This window comes from Asterias amurensis, chromosome 16 (genome assembly GCF_032118995.1).
Source record: "Asterias amurensis chromosome 16, ASM3211899v1".
Classification (NCBI taxonomy): Eukaryota; Metazoa; Echinodermata; class Asteroidea; order Forcipulatida; family Asteriidae; genus Asterias; species Asterias amurensis.
Genome location: NC_092663.1, coordinates 2,587,726 through 2,614,924, shown reverse-complemented (window position 1 = coordinate 2,614,924; position 27,199 = coordinate 2,587,726). Strand labels below are relative to the sequence as shown.

Sequence of the window (27,199 nt, the reverse complement as noted above, 5' to 3'; positions counted from 1 at the left end):
TTGCTTTCATAGATTTACGTATTTTCTTTTAGAGTGTCAATTTTGTGCTACGTTTTCTAACATGTTGCTTCAGTAATGTAATTGATTCAAACTAATAAAACAAACTTTTGGATAATATTCCCAAAATATGCTTTACAGTCCTAGTTTCAAGTCCTCTAGAATTGATTTCCCTTCCATTTTATTTTGGTAGTGCTCCCACAAAAAAAAAAAAACTCTTACGTAACGCAACATTGACCACTCCCCCTTTTGGTTGCGGCCCAAATTTTTTGAGCATAACGTGGTCATTTCAAAACTCCGGCACGTCTGAGGTACGACGTGTCAGCCAGAGATCACCATGCCGTCCAAATCGCGTTTAACACCGTGCAGAATGACCGGCTGGGCCATGTCGGCCACGCCCGTTGTTTTACTCTACATCGCGGTAACCATTCTCTTTGTGCTGACGTTCGTGTCGAATCCATGCTGTGTCGAACATGCGAAACAGGTAACTCTTGTTTTTTATGTAGAAGCGGACACGTTTTTAAAAATCTGTTATCGTTGGGTAATCATATTTTCATGATTTGTGTTGAGAGAGAACTGGGATAATTATGATCTGGAAAAACTTATTTTATTTTTACCAAAAATTAATTTATAAACTTGCCGGTACAACTATGTGTGGGGGCTTCTGCTCTGGAGAGAGCCGGTGAAAGATAAGTTTGTCTTCTTGTGTAGTTATTTTTTCCGTTTTATCTTCTGGGTTTGTATCTATATGCATTCCTTTGTCGTTTACTGCTTTTTATTGTAGGCCTATTATTTCCGAGATACCATAATTTAGTACTTTTACTGCAGTGTCCTTTCTCAGTTTGGATAAAATAAAACAAACCTTTCTCCTGAGTAACATGTTCGCATCAATGTTGGTATGACGGAAAATTTAATCAGGGTTATGGTTTAATTAGAAAATTATTCATAAATACCCCCAGACTGTTTCGCTACTCCTATTGGTGGAGAGCGCGTCACGAGGGTGTGTATAAACATTTGTTGATGACCGGTAAAAAGTGTTAGTTCATGGGCGTGACACGCGACCTTGCACCTGTTCTTATAAAGGCAGTTTCTTCATTCCTATTGGTTGAGAAGCAACGGCTGAACCTGTGATGCCACATCACGCGATGCGCGCGACGCGAACAGCATTCCCTTATAAGGAGTTGTTTACCCGAGGGCGGCGGAGGGCTCTACCATTTCATAGCTGGAGGGGTGTTGTGTTGAAAGAAATCATTGAACAATATTATACTTTTCTGAGAGTAGATAGAATAAATTGACACGAAACTGGTCAATTAGACTTAGTTTCTGCACAGGTGTCATTTTACTTCGATGTTTTACAAGACAAATTGAGGAGTGAGGATCAAGGTTTTCTTGGTTTTTTTTCATTTCTTTGATCTACATTTTTTGTTAATACTTTTTTTTCTTTCTAATGATGCAGAGGCTTTACGCAGTGGACACTATTGGTAATAAGTCAGCATAATTATAACCACAAAATCTTTCAAAAACGGGGTAACGAGTATGGGGCGGGTTAATAATAATTATAAAACATTGTGAGAAACGGCTCCCTCTATGGTAACGTAGTTTTCGAGAAAGAAGTAATCAAGCATCTGAAAGCACACAACTTTGTGTGTCAAGGGTGTTTTTTGATTTCATAGTTATTTTCACAGGTTTGTTATTTTATGCATAATTATGTTGAGTTACAGTACGTAATGGGAGAAGACCGAGTCTTTGACAATAGTGTCCTTGATTTTAAATTATGTAAATCTCAGGGACGGTCAGTTTAACAACATGACATCCAATCGCCTATAAGAACCCAATCCATTCTTGTACATAATTCATTAATTCAGAATTGACAACTATTTTGACAATTAATTTGTGTGGCAGTCAATGTGTCAATGAAACATGTTTTGTTGCTCTCTGAAACTTTTTGGCAATGCGGAGGGATCCCAAGTGCGCCCTCAGTGTTGAACTAGATAAAGTTTGCTTTTTTGGGTTGTCACGTGACAACTTATTTCTTTTCTGATAGCTTCGTTTTCTTGAGTGGGAAACTTGATTTAGGTCAGGTTTGCTCTCGAATTTTAAAGGGGGCATGGCTCCGGACATGCTCCAAAAGCTATTCATTAGGAAGGGATAAGCCCATAGAGCCACTTGTGAGTATTGTTTTTTGTTTAAACCCTAAGTTTATCTGACTAATTGTCATTTTTGTGGGACTAAATTTGTATGTAGACGAGTCACCATGTCACTTGTGGGGTCCAGCTATAGCCCTGTTTAGTGTTTTGTGACCATCCTTTGATTTTGACCATGCCCTGACAGTGCATTGTCACTATTGTGTTACTGTGTATCGTAGCGTCATACGTTATCGACCCTCATATGTTCTCGGTCCCAAACTTTGATTCCCGTTCACCGCGAGATTGTGCAAGCTGCACTGGTGACAGAAGCTATGCAGTTTACTCATAGTCTGTATTTTCATCAGATTTAATCATGCTGAGAAAAAAAAATTCCTGTCGTTGGTTATGCTCAAACATTTATAAAATGATTGATTTTTGGTACTAATCACTAGTAAAATATTATGCCAACATTCAAATAAGTCAAAGAAACATCATCCAACCTCAAATGTTAAAAACAAAATTACTATCTGCTAGATTGAGTTTCATTCTGCTTTAGTCACTAGATGGATCACTGAGGTGGTTACTATTTGTGATTCTATGGTGTGCCAATATGGGGAAAATATTAAAATATTTTAAGTGAAAATGACCCAAAATGTTGTTTTTTGGATTTACTTATATTTACTGTAATAAATTCCGATAAGCGTATAAATATCAAGTCTATATTAAAGAGAAAATATCATAGATTGGTTTCTTATCTCCTGAAACCAACATTACTGGTCTGAATGGTGGAAAACGGATTGTTATGATGAAGTGTGTGTGTTTCAAGGGGGTGGCATGTTTTATTTTCATGTCTTATGATATCTCTGGATTCTAATATAGAAGCCAAAATGCCTTTGGACAAAAATGTAATTAAATTTGTTAAGTAGTAATTGAATAATATTTTTGATTTATTTTGCACGCCATACTAGCTTCTAAATATTCAATAAAATACCAATGTTAATGTTAAAAAATTTGATAGATGATTTGAAAAAAAAAACCAGTTTTTGATTCTGAACAATTTTCCTGTTATCCTACTGAAAACACATGACACCAGGAGTAGTGTATTATTGTAACTTTTTGCACTAGATTGCATATTGTGTTCTATTCTATTGGAAAAACTATAAAACCAGTACTAGCTGGAGAGTTTTTTATTTGATACTTTTTTATAATAATATTAATAATAAGGTTTACAATACCCAACAGTCCCAACACATCTTTTGCTTTTTGGGGAGTTTGGCATTGCAATTAAAAAGGCAGTGGACACTATAGGTCAGGTAAATACTCAAAATAATTGTTAGCATAAAACTGTACAAGGTAATTTGTAATGGGGAGAGTTTGATGGTATAAAACATTGTGAGAAAAGGCTCCCTCTGAAGTGACATAGTTTTCGAGAAAGAAGTATTTTTCCACGAATTTGATTTTTAGACCTCAAGTTTAGAATTTGATTTTGAGGTCTTGAAATCAAGCATCTGAAAGCACACAACTTCGTGTGACAAGGGTGATTTTTCTTTCATTATTATCTAGCAACTTCGACGACTGAGTGAGTTCAAATTTTCACAGGTTGTTTATTTTATGTATTTATGTTGAGATATAAAACACCAAGTGAGTAGACTGGTCTTTGACAATTACCAAAAGTGTCCACTGTCTTTAATAACTATGAATATATTATTAGTTATTCTGAATCTGCGTCTGATTCTGATTGTATTTTGGCGAATGCTCGTCGTTTATTAATTAGACAGAGGACTGGCTCTCCTTCCTAGGTCTCCATGTTTGTATATGACACACATGACAGTAATCATTATGTGTATATATTGTATTTGGCCAGTGGATGTCAAGTTTCTATGTTTTTAACGTGTTGTGATATATTTTTGTTTATGTGTGTTAAATATAAAACTGCCTCTAAATCGAAAATGCTTCAATGTTAAATGTAAACCTTTTGCTCGCTCTAAAATTCACTCTAAAATTTCTCTTAAAATGAACAAACATATGCTGTTATCAAATGACCTGCTTAAAATCTCGTCCTGAAAAAAATTAATTTTGCATCATTTTGTTCATGGGTTTAAGAAGTATTTTCACACTTTCATGAGGGACTTAATCTTCAGGAAAGTGAGTTTATTACAAATCTGAATTTGATATTGGAGACTCTCTGTAAATGAAAATGGCTCGTGTTATCAGTTTTTATATTCATTTTTTATTTTACAGGTTGGACGTATACCAAAAGCAACACCGGACGAACTTGTAAACAATCACAAAGGTAAGATTTATCATATCTAGAGTTTATAAAATAATATTAACATTTTTCAGACTCATTCACTCTCTCTCTCTCTCTCTCTCTCTCTCTCTGAAGTAGGCATGGTTTCCCTACTTGTACCAATCCAACTACAGCCTGTCCTTCAACGGACCGTTCGGGCTTTCCACTAAGCTCCGCCCACCGCGCATGTGAGCAAGACACGTGTACAAGCACTCCCAATGACATTCTGGACGATTCTGCCGCGCGTACCAAATATACGCGCTCACATGACCGAATTTGTCCGACCACAGTTTGATTGACAGGCCGGATCAGTCCATTCAAGTGCTGCTGGTTTCATTTCAGTTTACTTAAAGGCACTAGACACTTTTAGTAACTGCTTAAAGGCAGTGGACACTATTGGAAAATAATTATTAGCATAAAACCTTACTTGGTAACGAGCAATTGGGAGAGGTTGGTAGTAAAAAATGGTGTGAGAATTGGATCCCTCTGAAATGACGTAGTTTTTGAGAGAGAAATAATTTTCCATGAATCTGATTAGAGACCTCAGATTTACAATTTGAGGTCATGAAATCAAGAACCCGAATGCACACAACTTCGTGTGACAGGGGTGGTTTTCTTTCATTATTATCTCGCAACTTCGATGACCAATTGAGCTCAAATTTTCACATTTTAAGAATCTGCTTCCTCTGAAGGAACGTAGTTTTCGCGAAAGAAGTAATTTCTCACAAAAAAAATTTGTACTTGATTTTGAGACGCCGGATTTTGATTTTGAGGTCTCGAATTCAAGGATCTGAAAGCACCGAACTTCGTGTGACAAGGGTGTTTTTTCTGCCAATATTATTTCGCAACTTTGACGACCAATTGAGTTCAAATTTTCACAGGTTTGTTATTTTGTGCATAGCGACAGGGAGTAACTCGTCCTTACAGGATGGGTTTAATGTGTCCTATCGTCTTGCGATACCACACTAAGTCCTAGGATCAATCTCAAGTTAGGATGAGTTGGTGAAATCCAAGACTGACACTCTTTTTACAGAACCTGGATGCTATTTGTAATTGTCAAAGACCATTCCTATACTTGGTGTATCTCCGCTCATGCATAAAATAACAAACCTGTGAGCTCAACTGGTTGTTCGAAGTTGGGAGATAGTGAACGAAAAAACACCCTTGTCACATGAAGTTGTGTGCCTTTAGATGGTTGATTGCGGTACCTCAAATTCTAAATCTGTGTTCTCGAAATCAAATTCGTGAAAAATAACTTCTTGCACAAAAACTATGTCACTTCATAGGGAGCCGTTTCTCCCAATGTTTTTTACTATCAACATCTCCCCATTACTCTTCACCAAGTAAGGTTTTTAGCCAATAATTATTTTGAGTAATTACCAATAGTGTCCACTGCCTTTAATTCATCCATTTTTCCAATGACAGGCTCAAGAGTGAAGCGGCTTACCATGTCGTCATGTACCGGCAGTCAGTTCCGATGTGATGACGGTCTTTGCATACCTTTCACATTCGTCTGTGATCAACACCAGGGCGACTGTGTAGGAGGGGAGGTAAGTTACCTACAATCAATTTAATAGGTAAGGTGTCATATAGGCCTATAAGTGCTTGGCGAATAGTGAAATTTTGATATTCGGATACCGCTGGCCAACTATCCGAAATTAACCGGATATTCGAATAGTTATTTTCGCTAGAGGGCGCTGTTCGTTTGTGAATGAGATTGTACAGTATGGGTGGATTGATATTAGTTTTCGACAGTGTCACTCTCGGTTCATTCATAAAAATAACCGGATCTAATTTAAAGATGGCGATTTGCTTTTTCTTTTGATCGTGATTGACTCTACGTGAAGGAAAACTTTTGTAATCTTTGAACAAATTACATCAGAAATGTCATTGTTTTAACTCTTCACGGAGGTGAGCATAGTTGAACACTTGATTTATGCTGTTTTATGCTGTCTTAATAGAAGTTTCACAAGGATTCAGACAAACATTCATATCAGTTGTCGCCCGACGTCCGCGGATATTCGGATATTAAAAGAATATCCGGTTACTTGGTTATAATTACAGAACTATCCGGTTTATAAATAGCTATTCGCGCCCTATGCGTATATCCAGTTAAGAAAAAAAAGGCATTCACGGTTACGGATAGGAAAACCTACCCGCCATTTACCGGATATTCGAATAATTCGTCCAGGCCTAGTGTCATTGACGAGTGGTTTATTAGAGCATCTTATATAAGTTCTTGTGGTTATAGAGGCACTGGACACTATTGGTAATCACTGTTTAGATAAAAACTTACTCGTTAGCAATCAATGAAAAGCTGTTGATAGTATTAAACATTTAATAGATGTTAAATTTGCACCAGGGATAAAGAATATTCGTTTTTGTTTTATACACCGATGTGTGTTAGCACTTTATACTCGCCCAAAATTTGAATCAGAGAAAGGATTTAGGAATGACACCTTTTCTCAGGCACCTGAAAGCTCACAATGTTTTGCAACGAGGGTGTTTTTCCATTCATTGTTTCCACGTAACTGTGATAACCAATTTAGCCAAAATTGTGTTACAGGTTTTTTATTTTGTACACGTAAGGATTTACAAATTGAGGAAACTGGTCTTTGAAAACTGACAAATGTATACCTTGCTTAAAAGCACTCAACACCTTTCGCAATTGTCAAAGACCAGTCTTCTCACTTGGTGTATCTCAACATAATATTGCATAACAAACCTGTGAAAGTTTGAGCTAAATTGGTTGTCAAAGTTCAAGAAAATAATGGAAGAAAAACCACCCTTATCGCACAAGGTGTGTGCTTTCAGATGCTTGAATTCAAAACCTCAGCTGAGGTCCAAATATTTTAATGAGAAATTACTCCTTTCTCAAAAACTACGCTACTTCAGAGGGAGCCAATTCTCACAATGTTTTAAAACTATCAGTAGCTCTTCATTGCTCGTTACTAAGTAAGTTTTTATGCTGTTACTAAACCTTATCCACTTATTTATCACTCGGTACTTTAAGTCTGTTTTTTTATTTCCAAGGATGAGAGCAACTGCCAGAGTAATGTATGCGCCGAAGACCAATACCGCTGCCCAAGTGGGAAATGTATCCCCAACTACTGGATATGTGATACTTCTAATGACTGCCCAGATGGAGCGGATGAGAGCAAGTTCGATTGTCAGGGAAGACAGTGTGGTACTGGACAATTCCGATGCAACACAGGTATGGACTAACAGACCCTTCCCTCGAAATATGTAAATTGCACATAGCACATGCGCACTAACAATTTGGTTGGGAAACAGGAGGGAACATCGCGCTTTTTTAGTTAGTTGCCAACAGAGGGCGCTATTTATATATATATGTGAACGTAACAACCCGTGATTGACCGACCAATGGCGGGTTCCTGGTAACAGGTGTTAGTTGTGAAGTTTAAAGGATATTTTTATTTAATCCTCTTCCTTTAAAGACACTGGACACTATTGGTTATTGTCAAAGATAAGTCTTCTCACTTGTTGTATCTCAACATGTGCATAAAACAACTAACCTGTGAAAATTTGAGCTTAAGTGGTCGTTGAAGTTGCAAGATAATAATGAAAGAAAAGCAACCTCGCACATGAAGTACTGTGCTTTCAGAAGCTTGATTTTGAGACCTCAAAATCTTATTATATGGTCTCGAAATCAAATACATCATTTCAGGGGGAGCCGTTTTATATTATATAGCACCCAAGCAGATCATTGCCATTTGATTGGAGGTTCGTCACGTGTTGACAAATAAAGTACAATTGCACATCATTCAGTGTTTTTTATCTTTCCATTCACCTCTTCTTTTTTGTTCCATCTCGAAAAGTGCTATTGCACGGTGAGTAAAAACATAACTGCGTGTGCGTGTCTTTGGCAATGCAGTAGTGGAACTGCAAGGCACACTTGCTACATGCGGTGTCTGCTTGTCTCAAAATAGCTGTACAGAACACACACAGTTACTGTTAAATCCAACAGGCCGAATGTTCCATTCAACTTGGCTTCGCCTCTTGAATAGAACATTCCATCTTTCAACTCATGAAATTATTCGCACCATTGCACTCATAAACACTCATTATTTGTTTACTATCAACCTCTCTCCATTACTCATTACAGAGTAAGGTTCTTACGCTAATAATTTTGATGAGTGATTATTAATAGCGTCCAGTGCCTTTATAGTGTACCTCTCGATTTGGTTCTTCTCTTCAGGTTCCTGCTTGCCGATGCCATTCAGCTGTGATGGTGATACAGATTGCAAGGATGGCGAGGACGAAGTCTTATGCTCCGCTACTCAACAGTGCAAATCAGGACATTTCCAGTGTACCAACGGTCAATGCATACCAGTGGTATGGACAAGTTATTATTTTATAATTGTATATTTAGTTTGCGGTAACACCATGTGTGTATCTTACTTGCCAGGTAGAAATGTTCTTAGAGAACTGTCTTGCTTTATTCTACTGCCGCGGTCACATGGTGTTACTGCAAACCAAATATACATTGATACATCACCATGCAATGCCTCAAATCATATATTGTATAATTTATATCACATAACGTTAGATTTTTTATATATGTAGTCTGGTTCACTGACGTGCTTGATCACAAGATATCACTTAAATTCCTCAGACTATCGAGACAGTTGCTATATGTCACATGACTAGGAGCACGCTTATTTTAAAATATCCACAATTTGGAACAATTTGACCCCCCATAATTGAGGCATCCTGTTTCCCAAGTTTGATTATCACTGTTTCTTCTTGACCATGGAAAATTATTTTTTTTCCTTGTTAATTTTCTAACCACTTCTTTACCCATGCACACAGACACTTTTGATTAGCAAACCTCAGAGTTTTGCACAAAAAATGAATGCGACACACTCGACACAGCACCATCTGCCCAAAGGGCCATGTTATTTTGACATATTTTACTGGAAATTCCTGTTGTGCTCATATGTTACTCTGCTTCATAGTTTCATTTTTATTTTAATTCATTTAATTTATTCGAGTTGTGTAGCCAAGGACCTTTAGAAAGCACTATTCACTAATCACTATTAGTCAGTAACCACATGTAGATAGAACAATGAACGATGTTTCAGTTTGAGATGTGGGACGAAAACCCCAGAGATGTATTTCAGGAAAACCAGGGCCCAATTTCATAGAGCTGCCAAGCACAAAAATTTGCTTAGCATGAAATTTCTTCCTTGAAAAAAAAACAGGATTACCAACAAAATTTCCATTTGTTGCATATTTTTTGTTACTGGTATTCAGCTGTTGTTTGCTTATATCCTGAAAATCATGTGGAAATTTTGTTGGAAAGCATGTTTTTATCAAGGAAGAAATTTCATGCTAAGCAAATTTGTGTGCTTAGCAGCTCTATGAATTTTGGCCCTGGTTAGGTAGGGACTGTGGGGCAATCCAAGTAGTACCCAAGCAAATCAAAGTTCAAGAGGCGGAAGACGAGAAAAGATATCGTTTAGCAAACCGAACACCCATAATATAAAGGCCCGATCACACAGGACACGAAAACGAGAACGATAAAAATGCACGCCCTCGATTGCTCCATGCAGAATATGCCCACACTTATTCAACCAATCGAGTGCGTGGATTTTTATTGTTCATGTTTTCGTTCTCCTTATCAGGGCCTGTGTGACCGGGCCTTAAAAGTGCCACCCTATTTATCGAGTGTTTCCCCTTCTTATGCAGAGTAAGAGATGCAATCAAGTCAAAGACTGCAGCTCTGGCGAGGATGAACTTGACTGTCAGGATCCTTGTCCCCAAGGATTTCGCTGCAAGGCAGGAAACTGCATCCATCAAGCTTCAGTCTGCAACAAGGTACCGGACTGTGCTTCTGGCGAGGATGAGCTTAACTGCCCAGAAAGATGCCTTAACCAATTTGAATGCCACAACGGCAACTGTGTAGACTTGGACAAGAGATGCGATGGAAGGGAGCACTGTTTGACCGGAGAGGACGAGAACCAGTGCCCAACTGTTTGCAGTAGTCTTCAGTTTCGCTGCGCAAGAAGTCGGAAGTGTCTAAGCAGAGAGTATGTTTGTGATGGCATGGTTGACTGTAGTGCGGAGGAGGATGAGCAGAATTGTTCACCCTGCCCTGGTCAGTATAACTGTGGGACTGTCTGTATCTCTTTAGCACAAGTATGTGATGGCCAGGTCGACTGTCCTGGAGGAGTTGACGAGGGGAGCTGTCAGAGAAGATGTTCTGTGGGCGAGTATCGTTGTCGCAATTCAAATTGTATACCGCAGAGGGGTGTTTGTGATGGCACGGTGGACTGCCCAGCTGGTGATGATGAGGTTAACTGTCGAGGAAGGGCCTGCACGATGAACCAGTACAAATGCCGTGAAGGATTGTGTATCGCCAATAATCGAGTCTGTAATAATCGGGTCGACTGCGCTGGTGGTGAAGATGAAAAGAACTGCCCAAAACTCACCAGGTGCATGATAGGAATTCTACCCGTTGAATGCAATAATGGACTGTGCATCTCTTCAAGTCAAATTTGTAATGGTCAAAGTGATTGTCCCGAAGGTGAAGATGAACGTGGCTGCCAGGATGTTGGCTGCTTGGCTAACCAGTTCAGGTGCAACAATGGTAGATGCATTTCACAGAGCCTTGTGTGCAACCGTGTCAGTAACTGCATTGGTGGAGAGGATGAACAGAACTGTCGTGTTTGTTCAGTGAACGAGTTTAGATGTAGTGACAGTCGCTGTATCACATCCTCACAAGTCTGCAATGGACAGAACGATTGTGTATCGGGGGAAGATGAACAGAACTGTAATGGTTGTTCGGGGAATGAGTTTCGTTGCAGAGATGGTCGATGTATCCAGCCAGCCTTGGTATGTAATCGACAGTCTGACTGCATTGGCGGGGAGGACGAGTTGAATTGTCCTGGCTGCTCAACAAACCAGTTCCGATGTTCTGATGGTCGATGCATCTTATCTTCACACGTTTGTAACTCGCAAAGAGATTGTTCAGATGGTGCTGATGAGTTGAACTGTAATGTGTGCACATCAAATGATTTCTTATGCAATGATGGTCAGTGTATTTCCTCGAGTAAACTTTGTAATCGACAGTCTGACTGTGCCGGAGGTGAAGATGAACATAATTGCCATGGTTGTATCACAAACGAGTTTAAGTGTACTGACAACAGCTGCATCATGTCAGTCCAAGTTTGTAACGGAATGAATGACTGTCCCAACGGCGAAGACGAAGTAGCTTGTGATGATTGCTTGCCTAACGATTTCCGTTGTACTGATGGTCAATGTATACAGTCAACTCAGATATGTAATCAAATGAATGACTGTTTCAGTGGTGAAGACGAGTTGAATTGTCCTGGCTGCTTGTCAAATGAGTTCCAGTGCAGAGATGGTCAATGTATTCAGTCAACTCAGATATGTAATCGACAGAATGACTGTTCCGGTGGTGAAGACGAGATGAATTGTCCTGGCTGCTTGTCAAATGAGTTCCAGTGCAGAGATGGTAATTGTATTATGGCAACTCAGATATGCAATCGACAGAATGACTGTTCTGGTGGTGAAGATGAGTTGAATTGTCCTGGCTGCTTGGCAAATGAGTTCCAGTGCAGAGATGGTCAATGCATTTTGTCAACACGCGTATGTAATCGACAGAATGACTGTTCCAGTGGTGAAGATGAGTTGAATTGTCCTGGCTGCTTGTCGAATGAGTTCCAGTGCAGAGATGGTCAATGTGTTCTTGCTACTCGGGTATGTAATAGACAGAATGACTGTTCTGGTGGTGAAGACGAGATGAATTGTCCTGGCTGCTTGTCAAATGAGTTCCAGTGCAGAGATGGTCATTGTATTATGGCAACTCAGATATGCAATCAACAGAATGACTGTTCCAGTGGTGAAGATGAGTCGAACTGTCCGGGCTGCTTGTCGAATGAGTTCCAGTGCAGAGATGGTCAATGTATTCTTGCTACTCGGGTATGTAATAGACAGAATGACTGTTCTGGTGGTGAAGACGAGTTGAATTGTCCTGGCTGCTTGGCAAATGAGTTCCAGTGCAGAGATGGTCAATGCATTTTGTCAACACGCGTGTGTAATCGTCAGAATGACTGTTCCAGTGGTGAAGATGAGTCGAACTGTCCTGGCTGCTTGTCGAATGAGTTCCAGTGCAGAGATGGTCAATGTATTCTTGCTACTCGGGTATGTAATAGACAGAATGACTGTTCTGGTGGTGAAGACGAGATGAATTGTCCTGGCTGCTTATCAAATGAGTTCCAATGCAGAGATGGTCAATGCATTTTGTCAACAAGCCTATGTAATCGACAGAATGACTGTTCTGGTGGTGAAGACGAGATGAATTGTCCTGGCTGCTTATCAAATGAGTTCCAGTGCAGAGATGGTCAATGCATTTTGTCAACAAGCCTATGTAATCGACAGAATGACTGTTCTGGTGGTGAAGATGAGTTGAATTGTCCTGGCTGCTTATCAAATGAGTTCCGATGCTCTGATGGTCGATGCATCCTATCTTCACAAGTTTGTAATTCGCAAAGAGATTGTTCAGATGGTTCTGACGAATTGATCTGTAATATCTGTGCAGCAAATGACTTCTTATGCAACAATGGTCAATGTATTCCCTCGAGTAAACTTTGTAATCGACAGTCTGACTGTGCCGGAGGTGAAGATGAACATAATTGCCATGGTTGTATCACAAACGAGTTTAAGTGTAATGACAACAGCTGCATCATGTCAGTCCAAGTTTGTAACAGAAAGAATGACTGCCCACACGGCGAAGACGAGGTAGATTGTGATGATTGCCTGCCAAACGAATTCCGTTGTAGTGATGGTCAATGTATTCAGTCAACTCAGATATGTAATAGACGGAATGACTGTTCCAGTGGTGAGGATGAGTTGAATTGTCCTGGCTGCTTGTCAAATGAGTTCCAGTGCAGAGATGGTAAATGTATTCTGTCGACTTTGGTATGTAATCGACAGAATGACTGTTCCGGTGGTGAAGATGAGATGAATTGTCCTGGCTGCTTGTCAAATGAGTTCCAGTGCAGAGATGGTCAATGTATTCTGTCGACTTTGGTATGTAATCAACAGAATGACTGTTCTGGTGGTGAAGATGAGTCAAACTGTCCTGGCTGCTTGGAGAATGAGTTCCAGTGCAGAGATGGTCAATGTATTCTTGCAACTCAGATATGCAATCGACAGAATGACTGTTCTGGCGGTGAAGATGAGTTGAACTGTCCTGGCTGCTTGGCAAATGAGTTCCAGTGCAGAGATGGTCAATGTGTTATGGCAACTCAAATATGCAACCGAAAGAATGACTGTTCCGGTGGTGAAGACGAGTTGAATTGTCCTGGCTGCTTGGCAAATGAGTTCCAGTGCAGAGATGGTCAATGTATTCTTGCAACTCAGATATGTAATCGACAGAATGACTGTTCCAGTGGTGAAGACGAGTTGAATTGTCCTGGCTGCTTGGCAAATGAGTTCCAGTGCAGAGATGGTCAATGTATTCTTGCAACTCGGGTATGTAATCGACAGAATGACTGTTTCAGTGGTGAAGACGAGTTGAATTGTCCTGGCTGCTTGGCAAATGAGTTCCAGTGCAGAGATGGTCAATGTATTCTTGCAACTCTGGTATGTAATCGACAGAATGACTGTTCCGGTGGTGAAGATGAGTTGAATTGTCCTGGCTGCTTGTCAAATGAGTTCCAGTGCAGAGATGGTCAATGTATTCTTGCAACTCGGATATGCAATCGACAGAATGACTGTTCTGGTGGTGAAGACGAGTTGAATTGTCCTGGCTGCTTGGCAAATGAGTTCCAGTGCAGAGATGGTCAATGTATTCTTGCTACTCGGGTATGTAATAGACAGAATGACTGTTCTGGTGGTGAAGACGAGATGAATTGTCCTGGCTGCTTATCAAATGAGTTCCAGTGCAGAGATGGTCAATGTGTTCTTGCAACTCGGGTATGTAATCGACAGAATGACTGTTCTGGTGGTGAAGACGAGATGAATTGTCCTGGCTGCTTGGCAAATGAGTTCCAGTGCAGAGATGGTCAATGTATTCTTGCAACTCGGGTATGTAATCGACAGAATGACTGTTCCAGTGGTGAAGACGAGTTGAATTGTCCTGGCTGCTTGGCAAATGAGTTCCAGTGCAGAGATGGTCAATGTATTCTTGCTACTCGGGTATGTAATCGGCAGAATGACTGTTCCAGTGGTGAAGACGAGTTGAATTGTCCTGGCTGCTTGGAGAATGAGTTCCAGTGCAGAGATGGTCAATGTATTCTTGCAGCTCGGGTATGTAATCGACAGAATGACTGTTCCAGTGGTGAAGACGAGTTGAATTGTCCTGGCTGCTTGTCAAATGAGTTCCAGTGCAGAGATGGTCAATGCATTGTTTCAAGCAAAATATGTAATCGACAGAATGACTGTTCCAGTGGTGAAGATGAGTTGAATTGCCCATTTTGTTTGTCTACTGAGTTCCGGTGCAATGATGGCCAATGTGTGTCTGCAACAAAACGATGTAACAGAGTAGATGATTGCACTGGAGGTGAAGATGAACATAATTGCCAGGGCTGTATCACTAATGAGTTCACATGTAATGATGGCAGCTGTATTTTTTCAATCCAAGTCTGTAATCAACAGAACGACTGCCCAAATGGAGAGGATGAGCAAGATTGCCCCAGCCAGAGTTGCCCAACCGGCAAGTTTGAGTGCCCTTATGGTCAGTGTATTATCTCAGATCTGGTTTGTGATGGCAAGAATGATTGCCCGTCAGGAGCAGATGAAATGAACTGTCCATCATGTCAAGATAATGAGTTTGAATGTGATGATGGGAGATGTATTGCATCAAGTCAAGTCTGTAATAAGCAGAAAGATTGCGTTGGAGGGGAGGATGAGCAAAATTGTCCCATTCCAGGTTGTCCGGACGGCCAGTTTCAGTGCAGCGATGGAATGTGCATAAAGTCCCTTCAAGTCTGCGACAAGCAAATGGACTGCGCAACAGGCGAGGATGAGCGCGACTGCCAATCTCAGCCATGTCTGTTAAAGGAGTTTGAGTGTGACGATGGTACGTGTTTTCCTAGCTCTGTGGTTTGTGATAATAAAGTCGACTGCAGAACAGGCGAAGATGAGGTGGACTGCTACGAAAGGTGTCCTGCTCAATATGAATGTGTGAATGGTCCTTGTATTCCAAAGGATAAGAAGTGTGATTTAATAGTGGACTGCCCATTTGGCGATGATGAAGCTACGTGCTCGTACAAAAATGGTCAATGCTTCGACAACGAGTTTGAATGCAACTCTGGGAACTGTATTAAATCAGGTTTTGTCTGCAACGGCAGGAAGGATTGTGCACAAGGAGCGGACGAGGAGAACTGTGCTGTCAACAGGTGTCTTGGCCGATTCGCTTGTCAAGGTGGGAGATGCATCACACTGACCGAGCTCTGTGATGGTGAGCGGGATTGCCCGCTTGGAGATGATGAGCTGAGCTGTGGTGCTAGCCCAGAGCCCTGCAATGGTTACAGGTGTAGTAGCGGCCAGTGTATACCAGCAGACGCTCGCTGTAATGGCTGGCTAGACTGCTATGGTGGAGTGGATGAGGTGGGTTGCACGGTAGACCCATGCATGCATCTCTTTGTCTGTGGAGATGGGTACTGCATCAACCCAACTCTTATCTGCGATGGGAAATCAGATTGTCTGAACGACAGAGATGAAGAGGGCTGCAGTCCGGATCCGTGTCTTGGTATGTTCAGGTGTGGTAGCGGTTCCTGCATCGCTATGTCTCTGTTATGCAATGGCCTCTCAGATTGTCCTGATGGAATCGACGAACAGAGTTGCCCTATAGTCAATAAATGTCCTGGTGCTTTTGAATGTCGGAGCACTGGTGTCTGCATTGTGTCCACTCTTGTATGTGATGCCCGTAAGGACTGTCCAGCGGGTGAAGATGAACTTGGATGCCCTGACCAAACATGCACAGCCAGCCAATTCCGCTGCAATGATGGCACGTGCATCTCCTCGGGTCTTGAGTGCAACGGCATTCGCAACTGCGGCGGGAGCGCTGGAGAAGACGAACGGAACTGTCAAAGTGTCCTCTGTGCTGTAAATCAATTCAGATGTAACGATGGATCTTGTGTGTTCAGAATGAATCTGTGTGACGGGATTTGGAACTGTGTGACGGGTGAGGACGAGATGAATTGCCCTCAAGGATGTCTTGGTAATCAATTTGAGGTAAGTACATGGCCTAGTTGGATTTATGTCAGAGTAATGCGTCGTATTTCTGACTGCTTGAGGCACTCTCAAAGGGAATTAAAGGGTAGCGATGAGTTCTTTAACGGCCATTTAAAACTGGCAGGGTCGTTGCCGTGTGATAAAGGCCGAGCCTTTATTTATTAATATTTTATCATTAAATAATTTTGTGCGGGTGTTGGCTCTGAAAAGAGTCGTCAACGGTATATTCTGCTCATCTTCAGGAGAATCTGGAGTATACCGTTCAAAAAGTCAAGACCACACCGCCTCATTTCAGAGCCAACACTCGCACAAAAGAGATTCACACGTGGTTGTACCTGCAAGTTTACTATTATACACATATTGACTGGCAATGAGGTAACTAGTGTACGTCTATTCCCCCGAGGGACTTTGAGTGACCAGAAGAGGGACCTATTTCCAGAGGCCAAGGGCTGAGGGAAATAGGCCCCTCTTCTGGTCACTCACAGGCCCGAGGGGGAATAGACGTATACTAGTTACTGAATATGCCAGCCATGTGTTTTATAACACATCTTGGTCTTAAACGTGAAATCTGGAAAAGAAAGGCATTTTATAGTTGCTGTATAAGGTGTTCATCTAGAGAGGGCGCTGTAACCAGACACTATTTTTAAAGACTAGTGCCTGGCGGGCACTATTCCCGCAAAACATGCGCTGCAATCGTTATAGACCACATGACTGTGTTTCAGCTAACCAGAATACAAAACAAGCAAGAGGTGTGTTATAATTGTTTATAGTTTCTTCCTAAAGATATAGTTATTCAAATTCTGTCCTATTTGTTCACATTGGTAATGATGTTTTTTTCCTATAGTGCAACAATGGTGTGTGTATTCCAGCGAACTGGCATTGTGACAGACAGTATTCAGATTGCTCTGCAGGCGAGGATGAGATCGGCTGCCCCACGACGGCTCAGAACCCTTGCCCCATCAATCAGTTTGCATGTAACTCCGGTACCTGCATTCCAGCAAGTAGTCGATGTGACGGGCTGTATCAAGACTGTCCTAATGGGGAGGATGAAGTGCAATGCCCCACGAGATGCGGCTTGTACGAACTACAGGTAGGTTCTGTACTAGCCTGAATATGTGGGCCAAAAGGCGAAATGGTGTGCTCATGTGATGAGACAGGGAGGCCTATCTGGTGCAGCTATAGATGGTCTGCCTATGGGTAGAACTCGAGGCAGAGGTCGCCCTAAGCTACGCTCGATAGACAAAGTCACAAAGTGGAGTGGAAGCAGTGATTGAAAGAGACCAGGTGATGGCGGCAACTCCAAGAGTGCGCCCCCATTACAATATGAGGATGAGGCGGCCACAGATGTATGTCTATGCCGAATGATGATGATGAACAGTCATTAGGTTTAAGATGAACAGCATTCTCAATTCTAGCCTCTCTCTTCAAAGACACTGGACACTATTGGTAATTGCCAAAGACAAGTCTTCTCACTTGGTGTTTCTCAACATATGCATAAAATAACAAACCTGTAAATTGAATTTGAGCTCAATTGGTCGTCAAAGTTGCAAGATAATAATGAAAGAAAAAACACCCCCATCACACGGAGTTGTGTGCTTTCATGTGCTTGATTTCGAGACCTCAAGTTCTAAATTTATGGTCTGGAAATCAAATTCGTGGAAAATTACTTCTTTCTTGAAAACTATATTACTTCAAAGGGAGCCATTTCTCACAATGTTTTATACTATCAACCTGTCACAATAAAGTAAGGATTTATGCTCATAATTATTTTGAGAAATTACCAAAAGTGTCCACTGCCTTTAATGGAGCTTTTCAGCAGTGTATTATTTGTATGTGTTCTTTTTCATCTCATTTTAGTAGCTGCAAGCAAAATAATTCATTGTGGTTTATGACCATTTGTTTTTTTCCAAAGTGTGGGATAAAATGTGTTTCTGCAGATCACCTTTGTGATGGGGTTGCAGACTGTTTACGCGGTGAAGATGAGGTTCCAGCCACCTGCAACGAATTTGCAGAAATAGGTAAGATGTAATTTTGTAACTTCACTCACCTAACATTGTGCAATCATAGAGTTAGATGTAAGAACTAAAGGGTGCACTGGTGACGCTGCGTGTACAACCGGGACCGCAAACAGAGACACATCTTCTATACCTAGTTCCAAGTAGCGTTTTTGAAGTTTAAAAAGTGATATTTACAAAGAGAAATTTTCTTGACAGACATCAAACAGAGTAACATTTAGTAGTTAAAATACAGGAGAGTTGTTTTCAGAACTGGGACGTCTACCAAACATTCGATAAATCTACTCTGTAGAGAAAGACAGTTCTCCAAAAACAAGTTCTACATAGCAAGATGCAATCATTCTATACTTTTTGGAATGATTTTTGGTTGAAACTGTGTGTCGGGTCTTTGAAATAATGTTTTTTGTCGTATCCCCAGGCAACTGTGATCCGCACTACCAGTTTGCCTGCTACAATGGCAGATGTCTTTCAAGGGAGTATGTGTGCGATGGCATAACTGACTGTTTGGGAGGTGAGGATGAACGACTCTGCTACCAAAATGGTAAATATACCTTATATTCATTAATACCTAAGACAGTTTATCCGTTCTGATTGGTTGAGAGGGCATTAGGTAGCGGTGTTTGAACAGATGATATAACACCAGTAAAAAGTGTTGAAACATGGGTGTGACACCCGAGCTTGCACCTGTGCTTTTAAGACAGTTTCTTCATTCCTATTGGTTGAGAGCAACGGCTGGAACAGTTGTGCCACATCACGCGATACGTGCGACGCGTACAGCAATCTCCTTATAAGGAGTTGTTTACCCGAGGGCCTTACCATTTCATAGCTGGGGGGCGGGGGTGTTGTGTTAAAAGAAATCATTAAATAATTAAAATGTTTGCATTTATTTAACTTGTTGACCAAAAAAGTGTTGATGTTTTTTAAATGAAAAGGTATTTATGAATAGGAATCAAAGTGTGTTGAATCGGTTTTCAACTAGTGGTTTGAACCCGCCGAGGTCTGTTTTTTAAAATAATTTACCTCGACTTCGTCTCGGTAAAACTATCAAGAAACAGGCCTTGGCGGGTTTATACCACTAGTTGAAAACCTCTTCACCACACATTGATTCCCTTAGTAATGGGGACGTTCATGGAAGACCTTTGAGACGCTGGCCGCAGCAGACATAGTGGTCCTTTATGAAATGTGGACCCTTTGGTGCTATATTGTTTACAAGAGTTAAAGGAACACGTTGCCTTGGATCGGTCGAGTTGGTCTTTGAAAAGCGTTTGTAACCCTTTTTTATAAAATGCATATGGGTAGAAAGATGTTGTAAAAGTAGAATACAATGATCCACACAAACATGCCTCAAAATTGCGTGGTTTTCCTTTTACCTCCTCGACTAACACGTCGGCCATTTATGGGGGTCAAAATTTTGACATAAATGGCCGACCATGTTAGTTCGCACCGTAGAAGGAAAACCACGCAATTTCGAGGCAAACTTTTGTGGATCATTGTATTCTACTTTTAAAACATCTTTCCAACCATATATGCATTTTATAAAAAACGGTTACAAACGCTTTTGTTTTGACCAACTCGTCCGATCCAAGGCAACGTGTTCCTTTAATGTAAAATACTTTGAACTCGTCTTACTATAAAAACATTACTCAGGTCGTCTGTGTTAACACATTGTTTTTCAATTGTCAGGAATGGATGGAATACAAGATGTTGTTCAAATTGGACCAGTGGATCCAAGTAAGTTGCATTTCCTTTTTTGAAAGTATGATCAATTCTTTTGCATGTTGTCCCTTGAAGAGCTGCAAAGCTAACTGTTCAACAAGGGTTTTAAAGGGATTGGACTTTATTGGTAATTACTCGAAATAATTATTAGCATTAAACTCTACTTGGTTTCGAGTGCTGGAGAGCTGTTGATAGTATACAACATTGTGAGAAATGGCTCCCTCTGACTTTTTGAGAAAGAAGATGTTTTTAACTGAAATATTTGTCACCCATGAACAATGATATTGTAGGGAGATTGCCAACAGGGCTATTATAGCAGTGTTGGTAGAGTGCCTGTTGGTCTTGATCCCTGGCTGAATACCAGTTATATGTAATAGCTTTGAACAGCCACCCATGAACAATGATATTGTAGGGAGATTGCCAACAGGGCTATTATAGCTGTGTTGGTAGAGTGCCCGTTGGTCTTGATCCCTGGCTGAATACCAGTTATAATAGCTTTCAACAGCCACCCATGAACAATGATATTGTAGGGAGATTGCCAACAGGGCTATTATAGCAGTGTTGGTAGAGTGCCTGTTGGTCTTGATCCCTGGCTGAATACCAGTTATAATAGCTTTCAACTGCCACCCATGAACAATGATACTGTAGGGAGATTGCCAACAGGGCTATTATAGCAGTGTTGGTAGAGTGCCCGTTGGTCTTGATCCCTGGCTGAATACCAGTTATAATAGCTTTGAACAGCCACCCATGAACAATGATATTGTAGGGAGATTGCCAACAGGGCTATTATAGCAGTGTTGGTAGAGTGCCTGTTGGTCTTGTTCCCTGGCTGAATACCAGTTATAATAGCTTTCAACTGCCACCCATGAACAATGATATTGTAGGGAGATTGCCAACAGGGCTATTATAGCTGTGTTGGTAGAGTGCTCGTTGGTCTTGATCCCTGGCTGAATACCAGTTATATGTAATAGCTTTGAACAGCCACCCATGAACAATGATATTGTAGGGAGATTGCCAACAGGGCTATTATAGCTGTGTTGGTAGAGTGCCCGTTGGTCTTGATCCCTGGCTGAATACCAGTTATAATAGCTTTCAACAGCCACCCATGAACAATGATATTGTAGGGAGATTGCCAACAGGGCTATTATAGCTGTGTTGGTAGAGTGCCCGTTGGTCTTGATCCCTGGCTGAATACCAGTTATAATAGCTTTCAACTGCCACCCATGAACAATGATATTGTAGGGAGATTGCCAACAGGGCTATTATAGCACTGTTGGTAGAGTGCCTGTTGGTCTTGATCCCTGGCTGAATACCAGTTATATGTAATAGCTTTGAACAGCCACCCATGAACAATGATATTGTAGGGAGATTGCCAACAGGGCTATTATAGCAGTGTTGGTAGAGTGCCTGTTGGTCTTGTTCCCTGGCTGAATACCAGTTATAATAGCTTTCAACTGCCACCCATGAACAATGATATTGTAGGGAGATTGCCAACAGGGCTATTATAGCTGTGTTGGTAGAGTGCCCGTTGGTCTTGATCCCTGGCTGAATACCAGTTATATGTAATAGCTTTCAACAGCCACCCATGAACAATGATATTGTAGGGAGATTGCCAACAGGGCTATTATAGCTGTGTTGGTAGAGTGCCCGTTGGTCTTGATCCCTGGCTGAATACCAGTTATAATAGCTTTCAACTGCCACCCATGAACAATGATATTGTAGGGAGATTGCCAACAGGGCTATTATAGCACTGTTGGTAGAGTGCCTGTTGGTCTTGATCCCTGGCTGAATACCAGTTATATGTAATAGCTTTGAACAGCCACCCATGAACAATGATATTGTAGGGAGATTGCCAACAGGGCTATTATAGCAGTGTTGGTAGAGTGCCTGTTGGTCTTGTTCCCTGGCTGAATACCAGTTATAATAGCTTTGAACAGCCACCCATGAACAATGATATTGTAGGGAGATTGCCAACAGGGCTATTATAGCTGTGTTGGTAGAGTGCTCGTTGGTCTTGATCCCTGGCTGAATACCAGTTATAATAGCTTTGAACAGCCACCCATGAACAATGATATTGTAGGGAGATTGCCAACAGGGCTATTATAGCAGTGTTGGTAGAGTGCCCGTTGGTCTTGATCCCTGGTTGAATACCAGTTATATGTTAAAAAGCCTTTAACTGCCACCCATGAACAATGATATTATAGGAAGATTGCAAACAGGGCTATTATAGCTCAGTTGGTAGAGTGAGTTCATTTGACTGGAGGTTGTTTATTCAAATCCCGCTTAGTAAATTTATCTTTGCTCAACCCCAAACATTTTAGGCGTGGTATTAGAGCTGAGCCAGAAGTTCGCTGTGCTGAAGGAGAAAGTTCAGATGTTGGAGGGACCATTTCAGGAGGCTGGTAAGACTTGTTTTAAATTTCCACTGTTGCAGTTTTCCCTACCTTAAAGGCAGTGGACACTATTGGTAACTACTCAAAATAACTGTAAGCATAAAACCTTACTTGGTATCATGAGCTTTAAAGGTACTGGACACTATTGGTAATTACTCAACATAATTATTAGCATAACACCTTGTGAGGAAAGCACATCTGAAAGCACACAACTTCGTGTGACAAGAGTGTTTTTGTTCTTCGATTATTATCTCGCAACTTCGATGACCAATTGAGTTCAAATTTGTACAGGTTTGTTATTTTGTGCATATGTTGAGACACACCAAGTGAGAAGACTGGTCTTTGTCAATTACCAAAGGTGTCCAGTGTCTTTAAAATTGTCCGAAAAGGACAATGTGGAATAATTCTTGCACAAACCAAATGACATGATGTCCATCTTACTATTCGGGACTTGAATTTTACACTGCATTCTTGACAATTTGTCTCTATAATTTTGTTTGTCCCGAATCCACCAACGAAATTGCAAAAAGAAACTGCAAAATAATCAACTAAAACCAGTATTAGGAAATGTTGACAGCAAAGCAAACATTTATGTTTCTTAACATTGATATTTACCCAAAAACTTTACCATCGCCAGACACTCAAAGCCTGAAGGCCACTTCAAGGTGTGGGCTACATTTATATTTTTCCAGAGGTCGTTGCCACCTACTCCTAGGGCTGAAACAGGGTTACCCCTTTTACAGTCCATACGGACTGTCATCAGACTGTAGCCTGGCTGGAAGAGCAGAAGGCACTACCTCCCCAATTTTACGTAGCATGTTTTACGACCGCGAAATTGATGTGTTGTTTACTTTGTTTCTTGTCTTTTCTAAAGATGCCCTAAAAGTTGACCTTGAACAAGTCATCAAGGAATGCATGACCACCCTGAATGGTATACTTGTCACCCTTGGCCTTGTCGTCGACGAGGCAAGCAACCAACAACCACCTACAACAGAACTCCCCAGCAATGAGATGGCCACTGATCGACCATCAGTCGCAACTAGACCACCAACTCTACCCTTCCCGCCTCGACCAAGCGTCAACTCACCACCACAAGAAAATCCCTCGGGAGACGACGATTCGTCATCACAGAAGCGACGACGTTTCAAGAACGTTAACGAAGTACTGCGAGAAGAAAACCTGGCTGCAGAGTTAAATGATGAAGACCATATCAACGACGAAGAACTACGTGACGAGAATATGCTGGCTGTAAAGTCAAACTCTTCTAAGAAGAAATCTCAGAAAATGGATAGATTTGTTTCCTACCGAAAAAAGCAACTCAAAAAGCTCATGCTTAAGAAAAATAACAGCATTGGATAATTGGAAGCCACTAACGGCCATTGTAATGTGATAATCTATAAGAAGGATTAGCAAAGTTTGTGGAAGCAGCATGAAATAATCTCTCCAAGCTTTGGTGGATCAAATTATATTTAGCAGTTGATTATTTAAAGTTGTTTGTCGAAATGAATTGTATTAACAGCTGCTTCAATAATAGACGTAAGACAATTGAACATTGAATTAATGGCCCTTTTCGAAACGACTGGATTTGGCTTTGGACCCGGCTCAGACTAGCTTGGCCCTGCCTGTCGTTTTGACAATTGCGCGTGCTTTGTGTCTGCGCTCAGGGTGTTAGATGAGAGAACGGAGCCTCAAGCCGAAGCCCGTGGTTTCGAAAAAGGGCCTGTGTTTAAGATTTGTAACAAAATATGATATGATGAAATACACTTCATAGAATACAGGTTCATTTTATTGCAATTTTTCTGTTCTGTTAAAAGCAGTGGACACTATTTGTAATTACTCAAAATAATTATTATCATAAAACCTTTCTTGATTACAAGTAATTGGGAGAAGTTGATAGCATAAAACATTGTGAGAAACAGCTCGCTCTGAAATGACGTAGTTTTGGAGAAAGAAGTAATTTTCTTGAATTAGTTTCCGAGACCTCAGATTTAAAATCACCCTTCTGAAAGCACACAACTTCGTGTGACCATGGTGCGACAAGGGTGTTTTTTATTTTATTAATATCTCGCAACTTCGACAACCGATTGAGCTCAAATTTTCACAGGTTTGTTATTTTATGCATATGGTGAGATACACCAACTGTGAAGACAAGTCTTTGACAATTACCAATAGTGTCCAGCGTCTTTAAATGCAAGCACATCATTGTACCATACATTATTCAAATGAAACAAGCAAACTGAAATAAAACATTAGGGAAAACTGCCATTTGACTGCAAAGTAAACTGGATCGCTCGTGCATTTAACTGATAACGATATATCAATGATTAAACCGAGACACACACATTTATTGATAGTTAGTTACATATATTTTATTTACAGATGTTTTATTTATTTAAACTATACAACTTTGAGGTTTTTCAAAATATCTCACATGGATTTTATTGAGAAGGGTCGTGGGTTCGAATCCCACTTGAGTAAAATGCCTCTGTTTTTTTCTTCTTCACAGGACTCTGGGAAAGTACCGAGTATATGTACACAGTGCTTACACACGTCGTTTAATGGGTAAAAACCAAAATTAAAATATTCTTTATCTCCCATGCAAATTTAACATCTAATAAAAGTTCCATGTGATTACATTTTTGGCAAGGACTAGACTCGTTAACCATGTCCTCAAAATAAAAATGAACGAAAATCTGGCGAAGTGTTAGTTTTACAAATCATCAAAACAAATTCACTCACTCGGCTGGGAATCCGAAAACTTCACCACAAGTACACTTTGCATGTTTATTTTACAAAGGGTTGAGAGTTTGTTCCTGTACAATACTCGATTCATGTCATTTTAGCAACCAAAGAAATAAGTTGATTTCAGGTTTTGTAATGAAGGGATAACCGTTCATAATTTTCTATTGTGTTGAGCATGTGAGTAGTTTGGCTGCATATTAAGTGGACATGACACACTACAAGTGCAAGGTTTTCGTTTTATACAATAATTCCTTTCTTAACCCTCCTACTGTCTGACCATTTTATATCATCCACTGTGGTTTGGAATGCTAGATAAACTACGTGTCAGCCAGCAGTGCAATGTGATATTATGTGGAGAATGCATCCACAAAGTATTGTAAACGGCATTTCAGTGCATAGTGCTGCCACCCTCCAAAACCCATGCAGTTAAATGGTTTCAAATGGTTGTTCATACTCGCTGGAGAATGTTACCAAGAGTAGGAGGGTTAAGCCACAACATTTTATGTGGATCGAGCACTCAAGTCTTTAAAGTTCCCCTTAATGAGTACCTGTTGTGTTCCCTTCATCTGTGCTATTTTCTGTCTCCAGGAGACACATGGGAGAGAGTGATTAAAGACGATGTGACCTATGTTTACATTCAAACCGCACTCTGTTGACAAAATACGTCATGTTTCGCCGGGCAGTGAGTTGCGTAGTCATTGTAAGATTGCGTACACTTTCTAGCTGGCTGCCAAAACACAAAGGTTTTGCGCGGCGGTATGCGCGCGAATCATGTTATGGTTTTCGTGTGACGTCAGAGGTCACATCGTCTATGAAATCACCAAACTTTCTGGATACAGATTTTGTGATTTTGTAACTGATTTGCATTTAGGGCCGTCTTTATGCATGGAGGTAGAATGTAAACGTATTTGTAAATCTTTTGGTCAATCCGAATGGCTGTTTTCAAATCGTTTCTCTCAGTGAATGCCATAATTGTTTGTAGTCCTCCTACTAAAGATCAATACTGATACTGCTAGCTTCATATTCACTTGCAAAGTTTTGGTGTGCACTTTTGTTTGTATAAGTATCTGAATATAAGAAAGCACAGTACACTTGCCATATAGACTATTTTGAGATACGGTGGTGGCGCTGTATGCACCCAAACCACAATTGATGTTTTTCCTATAGTGTCCACCATAGCTGTGTATTGAGAGAGTTGCGACCAAAGGGACCAGGGGTGGATTTCACAAAGAGTTAGGACCAGTCTTATCTCGAGTTAGGACCGGTTACTCGTCCTAACTTAGGACTATCCATGCAGTTTGTATATCTCCTATGACAAGTCCTAAGTTAGGACTAGTCCTAACTCTTTGTGAAATCGACCCCTGTTTTCTTTGGTCACATTTTTTATGGTTGCTTGCGCCATTTTTGTCTGGCAGACTAGTCTGGCACCCCGTATTCGCCCACGTGTTTTGGGGGAACAAAATGGCTTTTAATTCCAAATTGTCGTATTTCTCCCAGTAAACGGCTCCGGTGTTCATCAAACCTCAAGAGGGCTAACAAACATTCATTGCAAACTGTTTGGGTGCTCAATATTAGGTCTTTCAAAATAGTCCTCTGATTAAGAAAGTATTTTAATGTATAATGAATCAATGATGCTTGCATCATTCTTGTAAGAGTACATCTAGAGTACTTCTTAATAAACACATCATTAAT

The 27,199-nt window shown here is 40.7% G+C and overlaps 1 protein-coding gene across 2 annotated transcripts; it reads left to right on the top strand.

Annotated features, from left to right (window-relative positions):
- Nucleotides 1-293: 293 nt before the first annotated feature.
- Nucleotides 294-27,199, top strand: LOC139948704 (uncharacterized). Of its 2 annotated transcripts, none has more exons than XM_071946964.1 (12): nt 294-481; nt 4,365-4,416; nt 5,839-5,963; nt 7,447-7,627; nt 8,633-8,769; nt 10,126-16,641; nt 17,486-17,731; nt 18,554-18,659; nt 19,075-19,197; nt 20,340-20,387; nt 22,694-22,774; nt 23,640-27,199. In XM_071946964.1, exons 1-12 carry the CDS (start codon nt 335-337, stop codon nt 24,122-24,124), a joined length of 8,247 nt encoding a protein of 2,748 aa, XP_071803065.1. In that variant the 5' UTR covers nt 294-334; the 3' UTR covers nt 24,125-27,199. The 2 variants fall into 2 exon arrangements, with proteins under 2 accessions (XP_071803065.1, XP_071803067.1); XM_071946966.1 differs by lacking the exon at nt 294-481 and adding an exon at nt 2,049-2,165.